The sequence below is a fragment of the Colletotrichum acutatum genome, assembly GCF_030867785.1.
Source record: "Colletotrichum acutatum strain CBS 112980 chromosome Unknown BDZ83scaffold_112, whole genome shotgun sequence".
Taxonomy (NCBI): Eukaryota; Fungi; Ascomycota; class Sordariomycetes; order Glomerellales; family Glomerellaceae; genus Colletotrichum; species Colletotrichum acutatum.
The window spans coordinates 77,921-99,194 of record NW_026849106.1 but is presented as its reverse complement, the minus strand read 5'-3'; the positions used below and the strand labels follow the sequence as shown (position 1 = coordinate 99,194).

General features: G+C 52.7%; 7 protein-coding genes across 7 annotated transcripts; 3 read left to right on the top strand and 4 right to left on the bottom strand.

Annotated features, from left to right (window-relative positions):
- Positions 1-230: 230 nt before the first annotated feature.
- On the bottom strand, positions 231-1,896 carry BDZ83DRAFT_587132 (family 7 glycosyl hydrolase; the record flags this gene model as incomplete). The annotated part of the gene is made up of 6 exons (XM_060506012.1): positions 231-287; positions 354-723; positions 810-1,020; positions 1,082-1,286; positions 1,359-1,432; positions 1,485-1,896. 6 exons carry the CDS (start codon positions 1,894-1,896, stop codon positions 231-233), a joined length of 1,329 nt encoding a protein of 442 aa, XP_060360706.1.
- A 4,158-nt stretch (positions 1,897-6,054) lies between these two features.
- Positions 6,055-8,053, top strand: BDZ83DRAFT_587150 (uncharacterized protein; the record flags this gene model as incomplete). Its single annotated transcript, XM_060506014.1, has 2 exons — positions 6,055-6,974; positions 7,036-8,053. 2 exons carry the CDS (start codon positions 6,055-6,057, stop codon positions 8,051-8,053), a joined length of 1,938 nt encoding a protein of 645 aa, XP_060360705.1.
- Positions 8,054-8,576: 523 nt separating this feature from the next.
- BDZ83DRAFT_40095 (uncharacterized protein) lies at positions 8,577-9,791 on the top strand. The gene has a single exon (XM_060502842.1). The coding sequence runs from the start codon at positions 8,700-8,702 to the stop codon at positions 9,615-9,617; it is 918 nt and encodes a 305-aa protein (XP_060360704.1). The 5' UTR covers positions 8,577-8,699; the 3' UTR covers positions 9,618-9,791.
- A 443-nt stretch (positions 9,792-10,234) lies between these two features.
- On the bottom strand, positions 10,235-11,354 carry BDZ83DRAFT_587129 (sorbitol dehydrogenase; the record flags this gene model as incomplete). The annotated part of the gene is made up of 2 exons (XM_060506011.1): positions 10,235-11,170; positions 11,226-11,354. The coding sequence occupies 2 exons, from the start codon at positions 11,352-11,354 to the stop codon at positions 10,235-10,237; spliced, it is 1,065 nt and encodes a 354-aa protein (XP_060360703.1).
- Positions 11,355-12,193: 839 nt separating this feature from the next.
- Positions 12,194-14,470, top strand: BDZ83DRAFT_679691 (uncharacterized protein). The gene is made up of 4 exons (XM_060511191.1): positions 12,194-12,890; positions 12,948-13,054; positions 13,136-14,131; positions 14,188-14,470. The coding sequence occupies exons 1-4, from the start codon at positions 12,296-12,298 to the stop codon at positions 14,344-14,346; spliced, it is 1,857 nt and encodes a 618-aa protein (XP_060360702.1). The 5' UTR covers positions 12,194-12,295; the 3' UTR covers positions 14,347-14,470.
- BDZ83DRAFT_634424 (uncharacterized protein) lies at positions 14,456-16,797 on the bottom strand. Its single transcript, XM_060509094.1, has one exon. The coding sequence runs from the start codon at positions 16,396-16,398 to the stop codon at positions 14,866-14,868; it is 1,533 nt and encodes a 510-aa protein (XP_060360701.1). The 5' UTR covers positions 16,399-16,797; the 3' UTR covers positions 14,456-14,865.
- Positions 16,798-18,067: 1,270 nt separating this feature from the next.
- Positions 18,068-18,409, bottom strand: BDZ83DRAFT_544463 (uncharacterized protein; the record flags this gene model as incomplete). The annotated part of the gene is made up of 2 exons (XM_060503437.1): positions 18,068-18,231; positions 18,301-18,409. Coding segments are annotated over 2 exons (273 nt in total), but the record flags the coding sequence as incomplete, so codon positions are not given.
- Between the last annotated feature and the right edge of the window lie 2,865 nt (positions 18,410-21,274).

Below are 21,274 nucleotides of genomic sequence, written 5' to 3'. Positions count from 1 at the left end.
TTCGGATTGAAAGAGTAACGACTATGTACGAAGAGAAAACGACACTCTACACTACGACCGACAATATTCTAGCTAGAGACCCGGGTGTCTGTAGCAAAAGACCAAGCTTACTTGTAGGCTTGTCGTCGTCTCATCGCCCCCTTTGCCAGAACATGCAGAGCCTCGACCCAGACAAGAGTTGCACATACCAAGCACTCTAGCTCGACGAAGAACAACTTTCTACGAACAGCTTATTTGACGGTTGAGCCGATGGGTCCGAAGCGGATGTTGGAGTACGTAACAGTGGCCTAGTTGGTCTTGGTATCAGCTCTATACTTGGCGCGCATTCGGAAGAGAAATGAAGAGTCACTTACACTGGCAAGACTGCTCTCGACATCAGCGGGGACGCCGGAGGTGGTGGGGCAGTCTCCGCGGGCGGCACCGGGCTGGCCAGCCTTCTCGGGGGGGTAGACGGAGTCGAGCCAAAGCATGTTGGCGTAGTGATCATCCCAAAGGGACATCACGAGCACCCACTTGCCGCTGAGGGCCGAGTTGAGCTTGGAGAAGCCTCCGACCTCAGAGAAGCGGTCGCGGTCGCCAAAGGCCTTGAATTGGGCGGTGCAGAACTCGGGGGTGACGGCGTTGCCGGACACGCCGCTGATGGTCGAGTTGGGCATGTTGATCTTGGCGCCATTCTGGACGAAGTACTGCGCGACCTTATTGTTGGAGAACTGGGTGACAACGCTGGGTGTTCATGGTCAGCTACTGAGTCGTGATCTTGCACATGTCGAAAGCTAGAGGAAGAATAAAGCAGCAACGGGATGACTTACGTGAACTTCTTGGAAGTATCGACCGTCTTGCCCTTGCCGTAGAAGCTAGTGGCACCCATGCGGTAGGGGTTAAAGTCACATCCGTTGGCATCGCAGTCGCCAGCGAAGCGGTCCGCGGAGTAGGTTCCGCCACAGCCGGACGTCTCGCAGACGTGGTATGCGTTGTTCGTGCATGCGTGGGGTGTCACGGCAAAGGAGTGAGAGTTGGACTCTGTCATATGGTTAGGAAGAAGGCTCAAAGAGATGGCAGATATGGGCGATATGTTGCATACCCCAGACGTCCATCTCGGCGCAGCAGGCACCGTAGGGACCGACGCCAGCGTTAGCATCATTGGACGAAGGGACCCAGCCCTCGATGTTGGCCTTGCCGCCGACGAACTTGAGATCACGGGCGCACTGGGCGTCGCAGTATCCAGTACCGTACTTGGCACCAGCCTTGTTGGTAGGGTACTTGGCCATGCCGCCGTCTGCGTCCATCTATTGAAAGGTAAGTAACTGACAGGGAAGCCTTTTCATTGTTGGGGTTATCCCCGAAGATATTTGACTTACTTGCACAAAGTAGAGGGCACCGTTCAGACCACAATCAACCTGGGATAGGTCGACGTCGAAGGCCAACTCGTTACCTATTGAAAGATTAGTAGCTGACACGAAGGTCTCTTCATTAACCAGACCAACCTGTCAAAGTGAACATCTCGTAGGCCGAGGCTGAGTTCATGAGATAATGACGAGAGCCAATGTTCTTGCCGTAGGCGTGTTGCGTAACGAACTTCAAGCTGAGAGCGTTGCCAGAGGTGGTGACGCCGTATGTGGCTGCGTAGTCAGCGCCCTCAAGAGAGCACTTAGAGGCACAGTCCGTTGCGGAACTGCAAGCACTAGTCCACTTGTTGCCATCGTAGCAGTTGGTGCCAGAGGCATCGTGAAGCCATCTCCAGTTGTGGTCGATGACGACCTCGCCGTTGACGTTGGTGCAGCTGGAGGCGGTGCACTTCTGCCAGGTCAACTTCGGGTGAGTCTCAGTCTGCAGAGTACCTGCCTGCTGAGCAGACACGGCGCCGATGGCAGCAAGAAGAACGGAGAGAGAAAGCATCTTGAGATGAGATGTCAATAGCTGAGGATGTTCTGGCTGGTGAAGAAGCTCATGAGTTTCACGACATCTTGCGTGACCTTGACAGACTTCTTATAGTTCTTCTTGGAAATTCTCGGGAAGTATATCTTGATGAATACTCTCCCAAGGAGTCCCAAGTTCCGTTCGCAGTGTTGACCAAGACCTCAGTACCAAGCAAGGGATCGCCGGGAAGCGCACCGAACATCCCTTTCATCCCATGGCCGGTGGGATCTTCCATGCCTACTACGGAGGCATTCATCCGTTGAGCAGTAAACAGCATCGATCCGACTTAGGTAGATAGGCATCCAACAGTCTTTGACAGAATGTCGGGCGAAACTTTCTACTTACCCCTGAAGGCTGCGGGAACCGGAGTTTCCCCAATCGACCGGCAAAACGTTCCATCAATCGTTCGATGCAATATAAATTGCAATCAATCCTCACATTGGCATAGGTGCGGGGGAAGCGAGGCGTGTCTTCGAGCCCAAGAACGCGGAGTGTACGGTACTAGACGGAATCGGGTCCCGGCATCGTATTACACACGACCTCTAGGTGTGCTACTTTTCCTTCTTGGTTCGTGATCTCAATAAGGCGTCTCCTTCCCTTCTAGTCCTAATGTCTTCTAATAACGTATAGGTACTCCATTGAAGTTCAATGTGAATATTGCTGGTTCGACGACAAGGTCAACTTACGATATAATCTTCTCGTAGTTGCATTCAAGACCTCATACTTGTCAAAGCCAATGATGCCAATACGCAATAAGCACTCGTTGCCAAGACTCTTGGTAGGCTTGCCTGTCTTGGAGCTTCTTCTTGCTGGGGATAGTCGCAGAGATGAGGTCTAGATCGTCTTGGGCCTGCCGGCGTCTACGAATAACGTCTTGGGCGACCAAGACGTCCGAGAAGGTATTTCGGAAGAAGTCTTGCGGATGATACGGGGGTCGGGTGGGTGATGGCTGCTTGTCTTAAGGAAGTGGACTGTAAGCAACCCGACTGTAAGCAACCCGGCCTAGGAGTTCATCCTTATTTTCTGAGCTCCTTTTAAGAGATCCCTTGGCCCACGCCCTCCAACTAAATACTACAATAAGAAGCTATTACCAGCGTCACAAATCGATCGATAAGATGAAAAAAAAAAAGTGTTCTGATGAATCTCTGCAATTCTCCAACCTTCAGCCCTCCCACAGAGTGAGACCTGGTCATGATTCCGTCGCCAACCCACCGCTGCCAACTTTCGTGTGCCTACCTCACACAGTAGATATGGTATCGGCTCAAGGGTAAGACCCGGCTTTGATTTCCATAAGGAGCGCTGTTTATGTTGTCATGTGGGTTGAAGCACTTGCCATACTTGGACCGGGATGGTACCCTGGTCTGGGGTAATTCTCCTGAAAGTCCGGCATTTATATTAGCCCCAACAGGGGTTGGAGGCATGCATAAATCATTCCACCACACACGATCCAAAATGAGCGACGAAAGAAGCGCTACCGACCAGTCATGCGGTGGCAGTCGAGGAGGGGTAAACGGGATGCGATTATAGGATAAATGTCTTTGACCCAACCTCAATTACTTTCCCATGGGAGTTTAATATTGCTCTTGCCCCAGTGGTCCAACTATGGTGTGAGAAGGGAGTGTTGCTTGGATGCGACTTGCCAGTATCGGACTGGTCGCTGGTCGATGTACGGCAAACATTCTGTTTTCCAAAGTGAGCAGCACCCAAAAGACGCCTTTGATGAGACTTTCGTGAAAAGAAATCGGAATATCCCACCCCGTTGTTACATTCGATGACCCTAGCGAGTTTCATGAAAACAATTGAGGCGACTGGAGATGGTTTATGGGACACCTTCAGTGGAGGAGCGGCGAGCTTATGTTGAGCGATTGTGTGCCCAGTCTCGGATTTCGAGTTCCATGAAAGGCACCGATTTCTCAAGCTCTGCCACGGCATGTCTCTGCGGGTCTAGAATCTGCTTTGAGTGGCAATCATCTGTAGATGCAGTCTTCAAGTGGAGCTCTTCAATTCATCATCACTGTCGCTGAAGAAGAGCTCTCTGTGTATCAAAGGGTTTTCTCGCCTGTTGGGCTAACTTTCAAGACTTGATTGCGCCAGAAAGGTCTTGAGCAGCAATACAAAATATCAGAAGCAGAGTGGGAAAGCACCGTTACTGAGGATATTTGCTTATGCATATGTCACATTTCTTTTAACTAAGGTCGTTCATGTTGTGATCCAGGTAGATAATGTCGTGCTTTTGTTGTTAACTCTGTCATTATTGACCGTGTCTTACCTAATATCTGAACACTTTCGCTAATATCTTCTTTCTTAAAAAGCAGTCTTTTACACTTTAGAGATGGAAGAACGGACTCCTTATCAGTTGCAATGAAAAAAGTCACTGGTCATCGAGTCTTGTAAGAATCTCAATGAGCGATTTGAGGATGAGAGCAAGACATCATTGAGCCTATCAATACACAGATGTCAATATGGAAATATGCACCCAGCCTCGAGCTGGCTCAACATTTCGCTCGTTGAACTAGTTAGGTACATCAGGAAACACAAGGTTTCTCCGCCCAACAATTTTGCTATATGTTCCTATTCCACTATTTCCTCGGGGTTTGTGTTGAGCGTTATCGGTCTCATTCATAGTTCCTCAAGCTTGTTCTTTACCTACCATGTTTCGTCAATAGTATATTGTCACGAAACAGGAACGGTATCAGCACTCAACGACCACTCTATCACGTGCTACTTCACGTATATCTCACATTTGTTCAGTATTTAGACTGTTCTCTTTCCTTCCTTCTAGATAGGTTGATTCAAGCCACTTTAAACACACTTCACATGCCCATTGCTGCGTGCCATAACTCGTGACATATATCCTTTAAGTACCTATAGATATCACAGACCAGAACGGTAATTATAAGCAGAGTATCGTGGAAGATAGCAATGGTGGCAAAGCTAAAGAGGAGGCGAGTGGTGACAATGTCGAGTGGAATAGGTATGGGTTAATTTATGTTGCTCTATCTACTTCCTTATCAACTTGAATGTTTGGAAGAGTCAGCTCATGTCCACTGACTACCTATATTCTTGGGAAATAGACACTAGACTCTGGTAGTAAGAAAAGTCTTTCTACAGCATGAGAATAATCTCGGGATTTCGGCTTGGGATGCACCTTCCTCTTTCTCTAGACCTCCGGGTTCCCAGGATGAGAGTGGAGCATCAAGAGCGCCACGCTAGTCCTGTTTTGAACGGCAGAATTTGCGCCGTGTGAAGATTCTCGCTTAATTGAGGACCCACCTACCTCTCACGTGCATTTTCGCACAACCCCTGGCGGATTATTACTGTGCGAAAAAGAACGCTCCACTTGCTTCCATGTCCCCCCGTCAGCTCACCGCCCTGGACCGTCGACTCGGCGCAACACCAGAACCTCCGCACACCCACTTTGGACGCGCACACAGGACAGGCCGTCCCGAATCGCAGCCGGAGCTTCTCCGACAATCAGCCATTCCCACTCAGCACCGCCCATCGCATTAGGAGGGATAAGACCAAGGGGGCCTTCGCCTGGCCCTGCTCTTGTCTTTTTTCGAGATGTCATCGTCGTTGGCCGATCAGGAACCTCAGCCAGAGGACCAGCAGCAGCCGGCGGAGCATCAGCCCGACCCTCAATCCGATCCCCCTGCATCGCCAACTGCCTCTCAGCAAGCAACAGCCCACGCCTACGCCAGCAATGGACTCCAGGTCCTCCAAGCTGCTTCAGATGCTGCAGCTGCAGCGGCTATCCAGAATGTCCAGCATCATCTGAGTACGGTTGCAGCCGCCGCCGCCGCGGCGGATGAGCAGCAAGTACAGCAACAACACCAACAACAACACGAGCCTCAGCCTGTTGAGGAACAGCAGCAACAGCAGCAAGACCAGCTGGCGATGTCCTCGGCTGCCGAACAAGACCAAGTCCAGCATCACCAGCAACACCAGCCGCCGCTGCCCCCTCCTCCACACACCCCATCCCAAGCGCCGCCTCACCAACTTCCGCCGCAGGCTTCGCATGGCTCGACAGTCACAGGCGCTCCGCCCGCATCTCCGCTGGCCACCGATGGCTCTCTCGGTGCCGTGTCACAGAGCGCCATGTCTGCTTTCCCTCACGCCTTCGCCCCGATGCCGCCGATGCCACGAGACCCGACGGTTAACCCTAAGCTGACCCGCCTTCGACGCGCCTGCGACATGTGCTCCCAACGCAAGGTCAAGTGCGACGAGTCTGGCCCGCCGTGTAGGCCATGCTCCGAACTCAACGTCGAATGCACCTTCAACCGAGAGCTGAAGAGACGAGGACCCCCGAACAAGCATGCCGAGGCTGCCAGGGCCGCTCGAAGGCAGAGAATCGAGCCTGGCATGGCCGGCTCGCCCACCACGGCCGCCTTCACCTCATATGGCGCTGCTGTTACACCCTCGCCTTCGCCGCACAATGCTGCGCAGGCTCTGGTTTCGATCGCAGAGGGACCGGGTCGTTTGGATGCAGAGGCCATCGCGCCCTTACCCATTCTCGAGCTCTTGATCGACGACTTCTTCACCTACATCCACCCGCTCGCCCCCTTCCCGCACGAACCGACGTTCAGACACTCCTTTGCAAACAGAGAGGATAGAACGAACCCCGAGTTTCTCGGTTTGCTGTCCTCCATGATCGCCTCTCTGGTGTCTTCCTTTCCCCGGAGTGCCAGGCAGCACCTCAAGACCCAGCACAGCACCCACCTCTTTCCGAGGGCGATAGTCATGATTGAGAGGTGTCGAGATATCGCCCTCGATACGCGGGGTTCTCGATGGGCACTGAAGCAGAAGACGTTGGATGATGCCGCTACCAGCTACTTTCTTGGGCTCGCGGCGGGCTACACTTTCCAAGTACCTCGCTTCCGCTACTTCATGTCCGAGTGTCTGTCACTCATTCGGGAGCTTGGCTTCCACCGGCCCAAGCATCCCAATGAGCTTCCCACCTTTGGCAACGACAACTGCTCGCCGGATCCCCTACCTTTCCACCACATCAAGGATCAGATCGGCAAGCGCATTTTTTGGTGCCTGCTGCTCGGCGTCAGGTAAGTTCCCTATCTTCTATCATGCAGTCCACGTGCATATCTACTTACACACACATCAAAGGTCCTTCTCACAACTAGGCGCCTCTCATGCCGACTTGGTCATCGCCCCGTCGACCCCCGGACTGCCATACCCTGCCCTGCCCGAGAACGTCGATGATCTCTACATCATGGCCAACGAAATCGTGTATCCTCCCGAAAGCTCTGTCACTCTGCTTACTGGTTTCCGGTTTGCCGTCGACATCTACACAACCATGAACGCCATTGTCAGCGTTGAGCTCGTTTACGGTATGAGCACTCTTCCCTGGTCTGATCAGAGGTCTCTTCTTAGAGACGCTCTCATTGCCGCCAAGGACATCATCGACCGGCTTCCGCCTGAACTTCAGCTCAGTGCTTCTCATGAGCAGTCCAGCGGGTTCGGTACCCTTGAAGATGCCGAGCTCCAATACGTGCCTCCCGCGTACCCTAGCAGCCAGCCTCCTAATGATGTCCGAAACGTGATCAAGAATCACCCCCAACGCCGGCGGCAGCTTCAGTACGAGATTCAAAAGGCTAACATCTACATTTCCCAACTGGCTACGCGTTCGTTCTATGTCGAGTTGTACTTCAACTTGCGCGACGTCCACATGTCCGACCCCAACAAAGAAGAGCAAGTTGGGGACAACGCCGAGGAACATGCTGCCAAGGGAGCCGAGGATGCGGAGGCAGCCCGCGTCTTTGAGCTGATGACGGCAGAGCGGGAGCTAATCGTGCAAAATCTTCTTCACGTGCTGGGCTCCATCTCACAGCGCAACCTCGAACCAAACGGCGGTTCGCTCATCAACAAAGTTCGACAGGTCGCTTCGACTCTCCTCAATGACGCCCCGGAGCGGAAAGGCCCGGTGGCTATGAAGTCGGAGGAGGCGCTCGTGAAGCTCATCGATGTCCTCCTCAAGCTTGAAGGAACAGGGCCAAGTGGTAGCAACATGGCTGGAGAGAACATGACACCGCAGGATGAGGAAGAGGAGATGCGAAACTGGGCTCATTTGCGTGATTACCAACAGCGCTTTGCTGCTCATGGTGGGTTTGCTGGAAATATTTGATGAGTAGCCACTTTCGCGAACGGTAATGGCATCAAATAGGGATGTCTCGATGTTTTCAAGTATAGGGATTCTCAATCTGGGAGCAACGAGATGGGTAAAAATTACCCTCGTCTATAAAATGGCTTCAAAGGCGAGGCAGACAGAAAAGTAGTCCTGAGGGAGTGGTACAGGAAATCGGTTAATAATGATACCAGATCATTCTCATCACACCATCATCCGTCTATAAGAGAGAGAGCTATTTCATCCCTTGACACGCTGCAAGCTGGGATGGATACTTGTATTTGTAGTGAGGGGGAGATGGGATGCAAGACAATCCAATTAAAGGAATTGTTATTGCAGACAGAAGGTGCAACCTGCAGGAGGCCTGCCATCCGGGCAAAAGGCACCTTGGACCCCCCATGAACCTTGCAGATGGAGGCCTAAAGATGAAGCTTTTGCCAGTGAAATCATCCCATCGCGGAAATAGGCATCTAGAGAAAGCTCCCGCCAAAGTCTTGGTACTTGCCTTACCTGGGAAGAGCGCAGCTTCGCACCTACCAAAATCCTGACCTTCAACCTCCCTCTGACCTTGCACCCATCACAATATTTCTCCAAGAACACAACCTTCAAAGTCCTGAAAATCAATTCTATTGCAGTACTTATCACAATGTCTCTTCGTCAGAATCTTATCAAGCCCATGGTGGTTGATGCCACCGACAGCCACGACCACACCCACACCGTCGTCTTTCTCCATCGCTTCCCCGAGACTACCTCTGAGGAGGAGCTTCGTCGAAAAGTCCTTTCCGAGAAGTTGACGATGAACCACAAGACCCTCCGCGAGCAGTTTCCCTCAGTCCGCTGGGTCTTCCCCTACGCCAAAGCCCATGCGCGTCCCTGGAATAACCTTACGCCCGAAGATAGAGCGGCAGTCGGGATGAACATCGGCAGTCTTCCTTACATCGCCCAAATCATGCTTCAGGAAGCAGACAACGTTGGCGGTCTCGACCGCATCATCCTCGGTGGAATGGGACAGACTGCCGAGGCAGCTCACGACGCCATAACGTTTTTTCCCGAGTGTAAGATGGACGCCTACGACAATGCCGACGAGATGTCGTCGTTCCTTCGAAAGACCTTCCACGCCAACTGCACGAGTATCGATCAGCTCAAGCTGGCTGGTTTCGTGGGTATGCACGCCCAGGATGCCGAGATGACGTCCGACGTCAGAAGCATGGCCGTCATGTCCAAGGAACTATCCACAATGAAAAAGAAGATCAACGCTACCCTCGTCGCGCAGACCCCTCACAAGTTCATCAACGGCAGCTACAAGATTCAGACCAAAACTTGGGACGGCAGCCGCATCGACGATTTCGCCACCTTTCTCGAGGCCATTGGCGTGGGCCGCGGTCTCGATACCAAGAAGACAAACACCGAGACGCTCATTCCCAAGAACCGAGAACCGACCAAGAAGTGGGATCCCCGGGATACCCTCGGCGACGCCCAGAGATACGCCCAAGAGATCCTGGAGCAGAAGAAGGAGAATGAGGAGATTAAAGCGGAAGCTGCTTATTCGCATCGAGGCGGATAAGGTTGAGCGCAAGATCAAGGACGCGCGCGAGAAGGCGAACCGAGGCAATGTCAACAGTAAGAATAAGTGGTTGAAGCCGGCGGACTCTGTCAATGTTCTCGGCGGTGTTGGGTACCGCTCCAACCTCCCTCGTGAAGAGGATGAGGACGAGGTACGAAATCTTTAATCTCGCAAGTTGAAGTAAGCTAACACAGAGCACTCCAGCGATACGTGAACCAGCAGCGACGCTTTTAGCCTCATCCAAAAAGTCGACCCCATCAATCCCCAAAAAATATATCAGAGCGAACTTGTCTCCATAATCAATAGACAGTATATTTCATCCGGTTGTCCAATCCTTCAGTCTGATACCTCATGTCCGTTGCGCAACGTGATGTGAACCATACATGCTCATCCTTGATGCTCTCTCACAATCAATGGCCATCTCTGCTTCTCCCGTGTCTTCACTCGTGTGTTTTCGTAGAATTCTCTAAACAAAGGCTAGAGAGAAGGAGGAGAAGGAGGAAGAAAGACACTGATGATTCCATTGGGTGCATCCAGCTGATCAAAGCAACGCGGCACAAATTATATGAGATCAAAGTTCTCGAAGACATTTCCATAGACTCAAGCAAGGGCTTCTCTCAATCTCTGACACCTTCAATGATATTCTTAACTCCTTCGCCCCTTGCAGTCTTGTCCCAGGCCAGAGTGGCCGTCTCGAAGGGGGTCACACTCGACAGCATGGCTTTAGGCTTCACCTTACCGTCCGCAATGAGCGACAAAGCCAATTCATAATCGCCGGCTGCGTATCGAAAACATCCTCGGACTCTGAGTTCCTTTTCAGACAGAGCCAGCATGGGAACTTCAGGCTTGGCTTTACCCAACCCAGCCTGGACGTAACTCCCACCGCTCTTTAGCAGAAAGATCCCGGTCTGGATTGACGACTGTGCTCCCGATGCCTCAATGACAGCGTCCACCCCGTCGGCGATACCCATCGTCCCGAGAAGCTTCGCAGCAACATCTTCACCCGTTGTCCCAGGCTCCACCAAGAATGTCTGACAGTCGAGGAACGTATTCGCAAAGTCAAGCTTTGCCTGGATGATATCAACCAAGATGACGCGTCGAGCGCCAAAGGCCTTGGCCACAGCTGCGCAGAGCAACCCAATCGTCCCACACCCAGTCACTACGACATCTTGTCCGTACTTGATCTCTGCCAGACGTGCCGCGTGGACGGCAACGGCGGTGGGTTCCACGAGGACCGCCTCCTGGAGGCTCACCTCGTCAGGAACCTTGTAAACAAAGTCCTCCGGCATGATGAGATACTTTGTCAAGGCGCCGTGGGAGTCCGGAGGGTCAGCGAAAAACCTCATCGAGACGCATAGATTGTATTCTCCTCTCTTACAGGCTGGGCAGCGCCGGCAGGGAACCCCTGGCTCGATTGCTACGTTGTCGCCTACTTTGACGTTGGTCACGGCGGGACCGACTGCGTCGATGGTACCGGAGGCTTCATGACCCATGACAATGGGCTTCTCGTTGCTGACTTTGCGCTGGAACCCTCCCTCTTTCCAGAAGTGAACCTGGAACAGATCGATCAACATCAAGTCCAATGGTCTGAACGGATGGAGGAAATACATCACTCCCGCATACTCCGACATAATGGACCCTGATAATCACTTGGTCTTCGTTCTTAAGAATTGGAGTAGGACGGTCCACGATCTTGGCTGAACCTGGGCCGTACAGAAACCAGGACGGGTTTTGCATCCCCGCTGTCGCCATGTTGAGACCAGATGTATATGTCGTCGTGAGATTATATGATGGTCAAGAGGATGGAACTGACCATGGGTCTGTGAGTTTGACGATGTTTCTTCTCAATTTCGTTGAGATAATTGATGATTTATATCGAAAAGCTGTGTTCTTCAATCTGAATTACGCCCACGTACTGGAGGTATGAGAGGCGTTTCTCCTCATTTCAAGTACTTCAGTGCCATCGGACGACACTCGTCCGACGCAGCCTCCATCCAGTGACGTATTGGCTTGCCATTGAGATGGATGATCGGACGTGAAGAGCACATCTCATCTCACATCACGAATCTAGCTTCATTCGGTCTTTGGATCATCGACCTTATTTTGTTCCATAGAGGCGAAATCAATTGCCTATCTCGGAACATCGACACGGTCCTTCTAAAAAAAGAAAATTGAGTTATTGACAGAATAAGAATAAAACGAGGGTATCAGCGAGACCGAGTGACCCCTCACGCCCCAACGGGTCGTGTCGCGCCATCATGCAGCGAGCCACTTTGGTGCTTCCAACAGCTACAGCTAACATTTACGAGTGGATTTGGAGTTGGGTCATGTTAGGGCTGTCGGGAAGGGGTAGCTGTTATCTGACACGATCCATTGGATTCTTGATGGCTTCTCGATGTTATTGGTCGTGATCGATGCCTTGGACGTGTCCATCGACTGACATGATGCAGGCGACAGCGGGCCGAGTCTTTTCACTTTCGGCAATCAGATTCCAGGATCCTGCATGAAGCTGTGAACTTTGCAGCCGATCGTCAAAGCTATTCCGGTGCGGACTAATGTCGTCCGATCGTGGTCGGCTCCCATTTAAAATGCAACATCGTCATCCAAGTTTGCCGTGGTATTCGTACCGGTATAGACGACAAATACCCTGGTAACTCAAGGACAGAGATAGACCCATCATGGCCAAGAACGACTACATCATCAAACTCCCCACCCTCAGGGAACCTACGTCAAAAACACCCGAAATTGCACGAGAAATCATCAAGACTTGGATACAGGCGTTTGAGAAAGTGCTCGCCAACAACGTAGAAGACGGTCTATCGACCGTTTTCCGCAAAGATGCTTGGATCAGAGACTTTCTTGGTCTCTCATGGGACTTTAGAACCATCAACGGCCTGGACGAGATCACGGCATTCTTCAAGGAAAACCAACCTCGGGCAGGTCTCCGCCACATTGTCCCCCGCGAAAAAGGCGCTTTCCAGCCGTCTTTTGGGGACCCTGCGCCTGGCGTTCACTGGGTGGAGAGCATGTTTGACTTTGAGTCCAACGTTGGCCGCGGCAAGGGTATGGTGAGACTGGCGTTGGAGGCGGACGACACCTGGAAAGCCTTCATGATCAACTTTACTCTCTTGGAATTGAAGGGGTTCGAAGAAAAGGTGGGAGTCAGCAGGCCTACTGGTCATGTAGACCCCAAGGGGGGCAATTGGAAAGAGAGACGCGAACGACAGGTAGAATTCGTCGATGAAGACCCTACCGTATTGATCATTGGCGCTGGTGAGTTGCATATCCTCGATGCCGGTGGTCATGAGTTGCTGACTTATGTCTTGTTAGGTCATGCTGGGCTAAACATTGGCGTTCGTCTACGAAATCTCGGTCTCCCGACTTTGCTGATAGATCGCAATGAGCACGTCGGGGACAGCTGGCGCAAGCGATACAGGGTCAGTCTTTCTGGTGTCTTCATCATAACCCCAGGTCTGTGATGAAACGAAAGTTGACCTGAATACTCATCTCACATGCAGACTCTCATGACCCATGATCCGATTCAGTACTGTCATCTCCCATTCATCCCATTCCCCGGGAGCTGGCCCCAGTTTATGCCCAAGGACAAACTGGCAGATTGGCTAGAGTCTTACGCAAAAATGATGGAGCTCAACATCTGGACCAGCACCAACATCGAGGAGACAAGCTACAACGAGAAGGAAAAGAAATGGACCGTCAAGCTTCGACGGGCAGATGGCACCCTCCGCACCCTCAAGCCTCGTCACATCGTTCTGGCGACAGGCCAAGCCGGTGATCCCATCACGCCCACATTCCCCGGACAAGACGACTTCAAGGGTGTAGTGTACCACGGCAGCCAGCACCAAGACGCCTCCCTCGTCGACAATCTCTCCAGCAAGAAGGTCCTCGTCGTGGGCTCAGGCAACTCAAGTCACGACATCTGCCAGAACTTTTACGAAAACGGCGCAGCGCAAGTGACGATGATTCAAAGGGGCGGCACTTATGTCATTACAGCGAATAAGGGAATCTTTGTGATGCACAAGGGAATGTACGAGGAAGGCGGCCCCCCAACCGAAGACTGTGACATCGTTGCGCAGAGCATCCCGATCCCTGTCCAATTCGCGCTGAGTACACACGGTATCAGGGCCATCACTGCAGTCGACCAGGACCTGTTGGACGGTCTGAGCAAGGCGGGCTTCAAGCTTGACTTTGGGCCGGATGGAAGCGGTATCTACCGCAAGTACATCACTCGAGGCGGAGGATATTACATTGACGTCGGTTGCAGCCAGCTGATTGTCGACGGGAAGGTCAAGGTTCATCATAGTCCTGGAGGTATCACGGCCTTCACACCCACTGGTCTGAAGTTGGCGGATGGTACGACTTTGGATGCCGACATTGTTGTGCTGGCGACGGGATACGATGGTATGAGGTCTAGCACACGCAATATCCTAGGGGACAAGGTGGCCGATCGAGTCAATGAATGTTGGGATCTTGATGAGCAAGGCGAGATCAACTCTGTGAGTTCCCCCATATTGAGCACAAATTTGTGGGACAGGCGACTAACCTCGAACAGATCTGGAGAAGCAGCGGTCATCCACGGTTCTACTACATGGGTGGGAATCTCGCCCTGTGTCGCTCTTATTCGCGGCTCTTGGCACTACAGATCAAGGCAGTGGAAGAGAATATTTTGGTTTATCCCCAACGCCAAAGCCCATGCGCGTCCATGGAATAACTTTACGCCCGAAGATAGAGCGGTAGTCGGGACAAAAGTAGGCGACAGCATAGCAGTTTAACCAGGTGTTCCGTGCCGCCGCTGTGATCAGTGCAAGAGAGCAAAATTAGGAGAGGAGCACAACGAGTGCTCAAATCTTGGCCTTCGATTGACTTCTTCTGGGCTGAAAAGGTAAAATACAATTTATGACCGTTCAGCCTGCCATTTCAACGTCGTTGCCCGCATAGTCCGCCGACAGGGCCGCATTGCACGCGTCGGTAGCACCATCATCCTCGCCGTCCCCTTCTCATAACCCATAATGGGATCATGAATAACTTGCTACACTTTCTAAAGCGTATTCTCCCAGGAATATGTAGAATACAGAGAGTAGGAGCGGTAACGATAGTGTCAAAAATAGCAGCGGCAGCAGCAGCAGCAGTAGTGATAGTCGGAACAGAACTGAGGTATTGGGCGGCGAAACACTGCATTGTGTCACCCACATGGCTTACTGAACTCGCTTGAAACATGACATGCCATCCTTCATGCCGAGTCTGCGTACTCCCAGATGTGCTTCTCTATAAAGTCCAGGGCTTTCATATCCTCGTTCTCCTTCTTGATCTCCAACACCCGCTTCTTGTACTTGTCGTTAGCAAGCACCTCCTCTACTCCTTCTGCAACTTGTTGCGACGTCGGGCGACCAGTCTTGAGATTAACAGCTACACCCGTCCATTGCCCACGCATAGCGATCTCCGGCTTGTCTTCTGTATCGCCTCCGAGCACCATAGGTACCCCATTCACTATCCCGTGCAGGAAGCCTCCATAGCCAGCATTTAGGACCCAGACATCTGCGTGTTTGAGTAGGGCGTCGTACGAGAGGAAGTCGATGACCTTGGTATTGGCCGGAATCGTGAGCTCCTCGGGAAGTGTCGCGCCCTTGACACCCAAGATGGCAACGAGAATGATATCGTCACGGTGAGCCAGACCTTGTATCGTGGGGATGATGAGATCCGTGTAATCGATAGCGATGGTACCCTGAGCAACTCCCACAACCTTCTTATTTCCGGCCGTGATTTCACCCCACCATTCTGGGTACTTGTAGTTCGGGTCGATGGGCTTGGGCGGCAAACATCCCGCGTACTTGATGGCGTCGGGGAGATCCGATCTGGGGTACTCGAGGCTGGGCGAGCACATTTGCAGGGTAACGTCGTAACTAGTTTGCCATGATTCGAACAAGGCTGGCGGCAGCTCGCGCGTACCGCCGAGCGCCTTGACAACGTCGTTGTACTCCTTTGCTGCCGCACCAAAGGGGCCCATTGGGCTGAAGAACATTTCATTGAGGAGCTTGTTCCGCCCGCGGCCGGATTCGGTCGAGTCGGGAGGCAGACCAGGTCCGAACGGCGCGGTATCAATGCTCGTGGTCACGATGGGGATAATGTTGATGTCGACGACGGGCGGTCTCGTGGTGTAGCCCTTGGGTAGAGGCGTGCCGTACATCATAGGGGCAAGACCCATGTAGAACGTCTCGTGGACAATAACGACTTGCTTGTCGGGATGCTCGACACGGATCTTCTCGAGGGTTTCCATCACGACATGGAAGTGAGGCGTCACAGCCCTAATGAAGACATTGCTTAGGTCGAACATGAGGCGGGGTATGCCAACAGGAACTTTTTCGCGAATGGCTTGCTGCTCGGGGTTCAACATGGGCGGAATGCTAACATGCTGGGCACCGATGCGCTTGACTTGAGGGTGGAATTCTTCGCCGGCGATGAATGTGCCTTCGAAGCCGCGTTGAATCATCTCATCAGCGACCTGGAGGAGGGGATATGTGTGTCCTGTTGCTGGCGCCGCGCAGAAGAGAAGGTAAGGACGCTTCTTGTTGCCGTCGCTGACACCATTGTTGGCCGCTGCTTCGGTAGCCTGAGCTACAGAGTCCGCTGACAGTGTCATGATCGCAGATACTGTGTCTCTTTCAAGAGATCCTCGGTGTGAGTAAATAGATACTCGAATCGTTACTTCAAATGCAGAGTGAAGGACGGCATCAAGATCAGCGGCAGCACCCAGTGATTTATACATGTATGAATAAGAGAATCCCTAGTGAAAACGCAGTACGCGGGGAGCTTCAACTCGATGCGATAACTCATCTCGGTGAGATTTCCACCCGTACGCGCGCCGTTGGGTCGAATAGTCGCCGGCTTCATTGCGTTCAAGGCTGCATCGGGCCGCATTGCGAAAGGGAAATCTGACAGCAGATTTTAGTACGTCAAACGGTCCTGTCCTGCCTGTCTCTAAGCCTCAAGCTTGTTGTATGGAGCCATCAAAGAGCCAGTCAGAATGCACTAGTCGTATATCGTACACCAAAGTGCGTAAGGCAGCGAGTCATTATGAGATGCCGTACAACCTCTGTGTCCATGTGAAGAGGAGTCGAACGGGGATGTTGTAAGGCCTTACCGGCGGTATTGAAGCCCATTGGTGTCACACGCTGATTATCGACGGTCCACGTCTCTACAGCGCGTTGAGAAAGGACACTGCAGGATCAGGGTCCTTGCAGATAAGTCTCAGCCCGTCAGCGCGACGTCTGGAACGAACGAGCTAGTGCGGCCGTGGATTGAGGCTAACGGTGCTAGCATCGCGGATGATGTAAGTCGGTGGATTGGCTTCGTTCTGTAGCTTCAGGCTCCCGTCTCGCGGCTATCCGAGTGCCGAGCTTAGAGCCATCGCCGGAAAAGTCCTGAAATGGCAGATCAGCTTCTCTTGAGAATGCTCTTAGCCACCTGAGATCATCGGATGACATGGCCGAAGGGGCATCTGCCATCACCGGTAGGGAGTCTACCAGCATAGAGGGGCCCGGCAGGATAAGTGCTCAAAAAGAAACGTTCATATGTGAGGTGGGGGTTGATGCGCGGTTCGTCTTCAAACCATGAGGGAGGCTTCACGATCGAGATGTATTGACAGTTGTAGGCATAGCACATATCGAAAGACGAAACACTCTGAACAACAGCCTGCTGACTTGTACGCGCTTTTCACGTTTGTCAGCCCTTGCGAAAGCGAGATCTCGAAGAAGAGTACAGTAGAGAAAATGACTAGTAGGAAGATGGCGCCTGCAAGTAAGCTGACGACGCTCTGATAACCTGCCACTTGCGGGAGTCTCATTGGCGCTCTTGGGATTTTGATGGATTATCAATGATCTGGAAGACGATGCGAGCCATGGATGGGGCACTTGCGAGCGAATGACCAAGACCCGTGCGACAAATAGTGACAGTAGTGACCGTTTGATTTGTGTTCGTCTCTTCGTGAGGCTCTATTATCTCGGCCATTCGACCATAAAGGTCTGTAACGTTTCTTCGGCCTCATACGACGCGGATGAAGCGTTCCCTAATGATGAAGAATGAGTTGATGGACGTCGTTGATCAGCATTGCATCGGCGTCGGTAAACAGCAAAAGGCCGCGCGGGGACGACGCTCTCGCGCGCGCGGGATGATGCACAAGCAAGGAACGTTGTATCGTTTAATGGGGCTCGGCCGTTATGTCTCGTCCGCTTGGCTGGACCATTCTCGATATTTGATCGAATGTCTTGGTTCGCGCGCGCGAGACCTGACCAGTCGTTGTTCTCGAAGCCAATGTTCCAATATTTCCATGTCCTTTTAAGATGCCAAACGCCTCAGTCATTTTTGACTGTTATTGTCCCGCCCAAAGATGCAAATGCATGCTGCAGCCGTCCAGTACTACCTGACGCGAGGCCTGGTCAAGCGGCCCCTTTGCCTTTGCGGTCGCCTGTCCGGGCGAACAGATCCTTGAAGCTCCAATGCCTCCTGTCTGAATCGTCTGATGGTCCAGATGAAGGAAATATGGAGAATCGAGAGGATGACGAGCTCGACTTGGCCGAGCCGTAAACTTCGGTCGGTCGTCCTGGCAAAAGAGGAGTCAGGATTGTGTTCAAAAACGCAACGCAGGAGTCCAAAGTGGCATCAAACTTACTAATGTTTCCAGCCCCTCCGATCCCGTATCCTCGAAACTGGCGGTCTCTCACCGCAGTCTCCTTGACATCGTCCTCCTCCGTGTCGCTGCTCGCATCATCCAGGCTCTTCCTCCTCCGCACCGGCGCCACTGTGCTCCCAGCCACGCCCGACTCGAACTTTGCGCTCGCTGGGCCGCCCGACCCGTTGCCGACAACTGGGGATGGCAGCTCCGGGGCCACTGATGGCGTGGGTCGCAAATTCACTGTGGACACGCTGCGCACGACGGCGAGTCGGCCCTGGACGCGGACGCGGTGTCGGCGCTTCTTCGCGGGGATGAGCTGGTCTGACTCCGGATCGGGTTCCCCCGCGTCGTCCTGTGAGTATCGGCGCTGGTTCGAGAAGGGAAGCATCGTGGGAATCTGGTGAAGCGAGTCGATATAGGGGTAAGATCGGCAAAGGGAGGTTTGTCGTAGTTTAAGGTTGCGGTGCGATAACGCAGTGCTTTGGCCAGCGCCGGTCGGGATGGACACGAATAATTAAAGGTCCCCTGGACTGGAGGACTGAAGTAACGCAATTGAAATGTACAAACAAGAATCAAAACAGCGCTTGGGTTCGAATGAATGGACGCAACGAGGTGACAATTCTCGTCGCACAGGAGGCGGGCGTAGCGAGGAACTATTTCATCAACTCGCAGCGCAGCGACAGTATATACACACAACGTTCACAAACAAGTTAGAAGAAGAGAGCAAAGGAACTAGGGCGTCGCATCATGAGCGGTAGAAAGGGGCCCAACGCTCATATGTTCGCCCCCAGACGAACGCTTCAGCCCAGTCCAGCCAACACAAATTCGCCCTAAGCTAAGCACCAACTGCTTTAATGACTACTAGGTAGATAAGAAGACGGCGTGCTTGGGGTTGATTGCGCCGCTTTGCCATAGTCACCATGCTGATTTCCTTCTGTCAAGGCTTCTAGCAATTTAATCTGGGCTCCTTTGCCTTCCCTCGGGTGTTCGGGGGCGGACGAAGCAAAGCAAAAGGTCCCCCCATCCATCCCCCCTCATTAACTCATTAAACCTTGCATTGGCGCGAACCCCTGGCAGAGATGGGGGCTACGCTGCAAAAGAGTCCAAAGCAAGGAATTTTGGGGTGACATCGCCGGGGAACCAACCGGATTTGCACCAGGGCCCGTCTCCCGCCCCGACCAGGTTGCCGGCTGCTTCGGACTCGAAGAATTCGAGGGACTCTGCTTGTTTATTTCTAATCTGTTTCGCTCCTGTTCAGATAATATTTATCTGTATCTCAATCGTTTATGGAAAAATTGGCGTCTGTCGGAGAGAGTTGTGTTCTGTCTCCAATACAAAGGAAGCCCTGAAAGTAGGATCGATCGAACGTTGCACCAACAGCCACAAACAGCTAGGCCCAAGAGTAACCCATAAGAGATTAGTTCTCACCTCACAGCCATAGTCTGTGGAATAGCATTCGATGGCGCCTTGAAGCTCTGTTGATCGCGTCCGGGAGACGGCTATCAAGGAGTGGCCAGGTTCTCTCATCTCAGTTTCCTCTCATCTCAATTTGCATTCTTGTCATGATTACTTGGGTGAACTCTGGTTTGTTGAACAAAGGAAGGTATTATTGATATTACGTATTACATGATTATCAGTCTTGTGTTCGCTTAAGAAACGTCCTGCATCGCGACTTGCGCAGAAGAAACCAGCGAGTTTCTGAACAAAGAAAGGCTAGAGGTGAGATATCCATAGTAGACAATTTCATGGTGTGTTTTTTTGCCGCAACGCCATCAAACATAGGAAACCCCGACAGAAAGAAAGGAAAGAGTGCTGTAGAAGCATTTTTCGGGCTATTTGGCGGCCACATTCACCGTGGCGACGCCAAAGAGGCGCAAGTTCAGACAAGCCACAATGTTCGGGCCCGTCAAGGACAGGTTCAAACAATCCGAGGCGATGCCATTGGACAAGAGGCCGAGCGAAGTCACGCAAGAGATGAGGTTTGGTGCGCTGACAGTCACTGCCACGCCACCGGTCGCGTCGACGCCGAGGTTGACACAGCTCTGCGGTAGCGTCGTGATACACTGCGAAGCCAACGAGTTCTGGATACATTGTGCATACGACTGTGTCTGTGCTCCGAGGAGACTGCCCACCAGGCCGGTAACGCTGCCGAGGGTACAGCCCAAACCGGTAGCCAAGTTTGATACCGTGTTTCCCAAGGCGGTGACGACGAGGCCAGCCTGGCAGAGATTGAGGTTGGCATTGATTTCCGACGTTGATAGTGTGACATCCAGTAGAGCACCGCAAGCTGCCGGAGCGCGGGCGCAAGCTGTGCCAGAAGGACACAATACTGTGCTTGCCAATCCGGCGACCGTTTGACCGACCGGCAATCCGAGAGCTCGTTCGAAACAGTTGAGAACGGCCGCGCCTCCTTGGTTGGTGACGCTGGATATAATGCAGTTGCCTGCTGTCGTGATGGAACCAAAGGCTCCAAGGTTGGCGAAGCATAGAGCGGCGTTGGTCTGGACGTTGGCAAGAGTCTGGCTGGATGCCGCCAAGTTGGCGCAGATTGATGGAAGTCTCGTGAGACAGGTACCCGCCAGAGCAGTCTGGATACATCTGACGTGGTTGAATCCCAGGACATTTCCAAGCAGAGCAATTTGTTGCAAGCTGAGACAGTTGCTGACGGTTCCGATGTTGGCGGTCGCGCCCAAAGCCGCAGTACAAGCATCGAGCGTCGACTGAGAGTATGATTGCAAGATGACACCCGTGAGACTGGCGCAAGCAGAAGGTAAAGTGATTGCGGATCCGGTTGATGGTAGACAAGTCGGGGCTGCGACACCTGTAGGCGTCGGGACACAGCCGGATGGTGCGTATGAGCTGGTGACGACGCGACTTGCTGATGCGAGTGCCGTCTGCTGCAATACCGTGTTGCCAACGGTCGTCGTCCGCGTGCCGGTGAAGGCACCAGTGACTCCCGTAAGGATTGTGG

Bases quoted from the DNA above. Each gene is read 5' to 3' on its own strand.
- BDZ83DRAFT_40095 (XM_060502842.1), top strand. From the start codon at position 8,700: ATGTCTCTTCGTCAGAATCTTATCAAGCCCATGGTGGTTGATGCCACC.
- BDZ83DRAFT_679691 (XM_060511191.1), top strand. From the start codon at position 12,296: ATGGCCAAGAACGACTACATCATCAAACTCCCCACCCTCAGGGAACCT. The intron at 13,055-13,135 runs GTCAGTCTTTCT...TCTCACATGCAG, and splicing joins GCTGGCGCAAGCGATACAGG to ACTCTCATGACCCATGATCC. The intron at 14,132-14,187 runs GTGAGTTCCCCC...AACCTCGAACAG, and splicing joins AGCAAGGCGAGATCAACTCT to ATCTGGAGAAGCAGCGGTCA.
- BDZ83DRAFT_634424 (XM_060509094.1), bottom strand. From the start codon at position 16,398: ATGTATAAATCACTGGGTGCTGCCGCTGATCTTGATGCCGTCCTTCAC.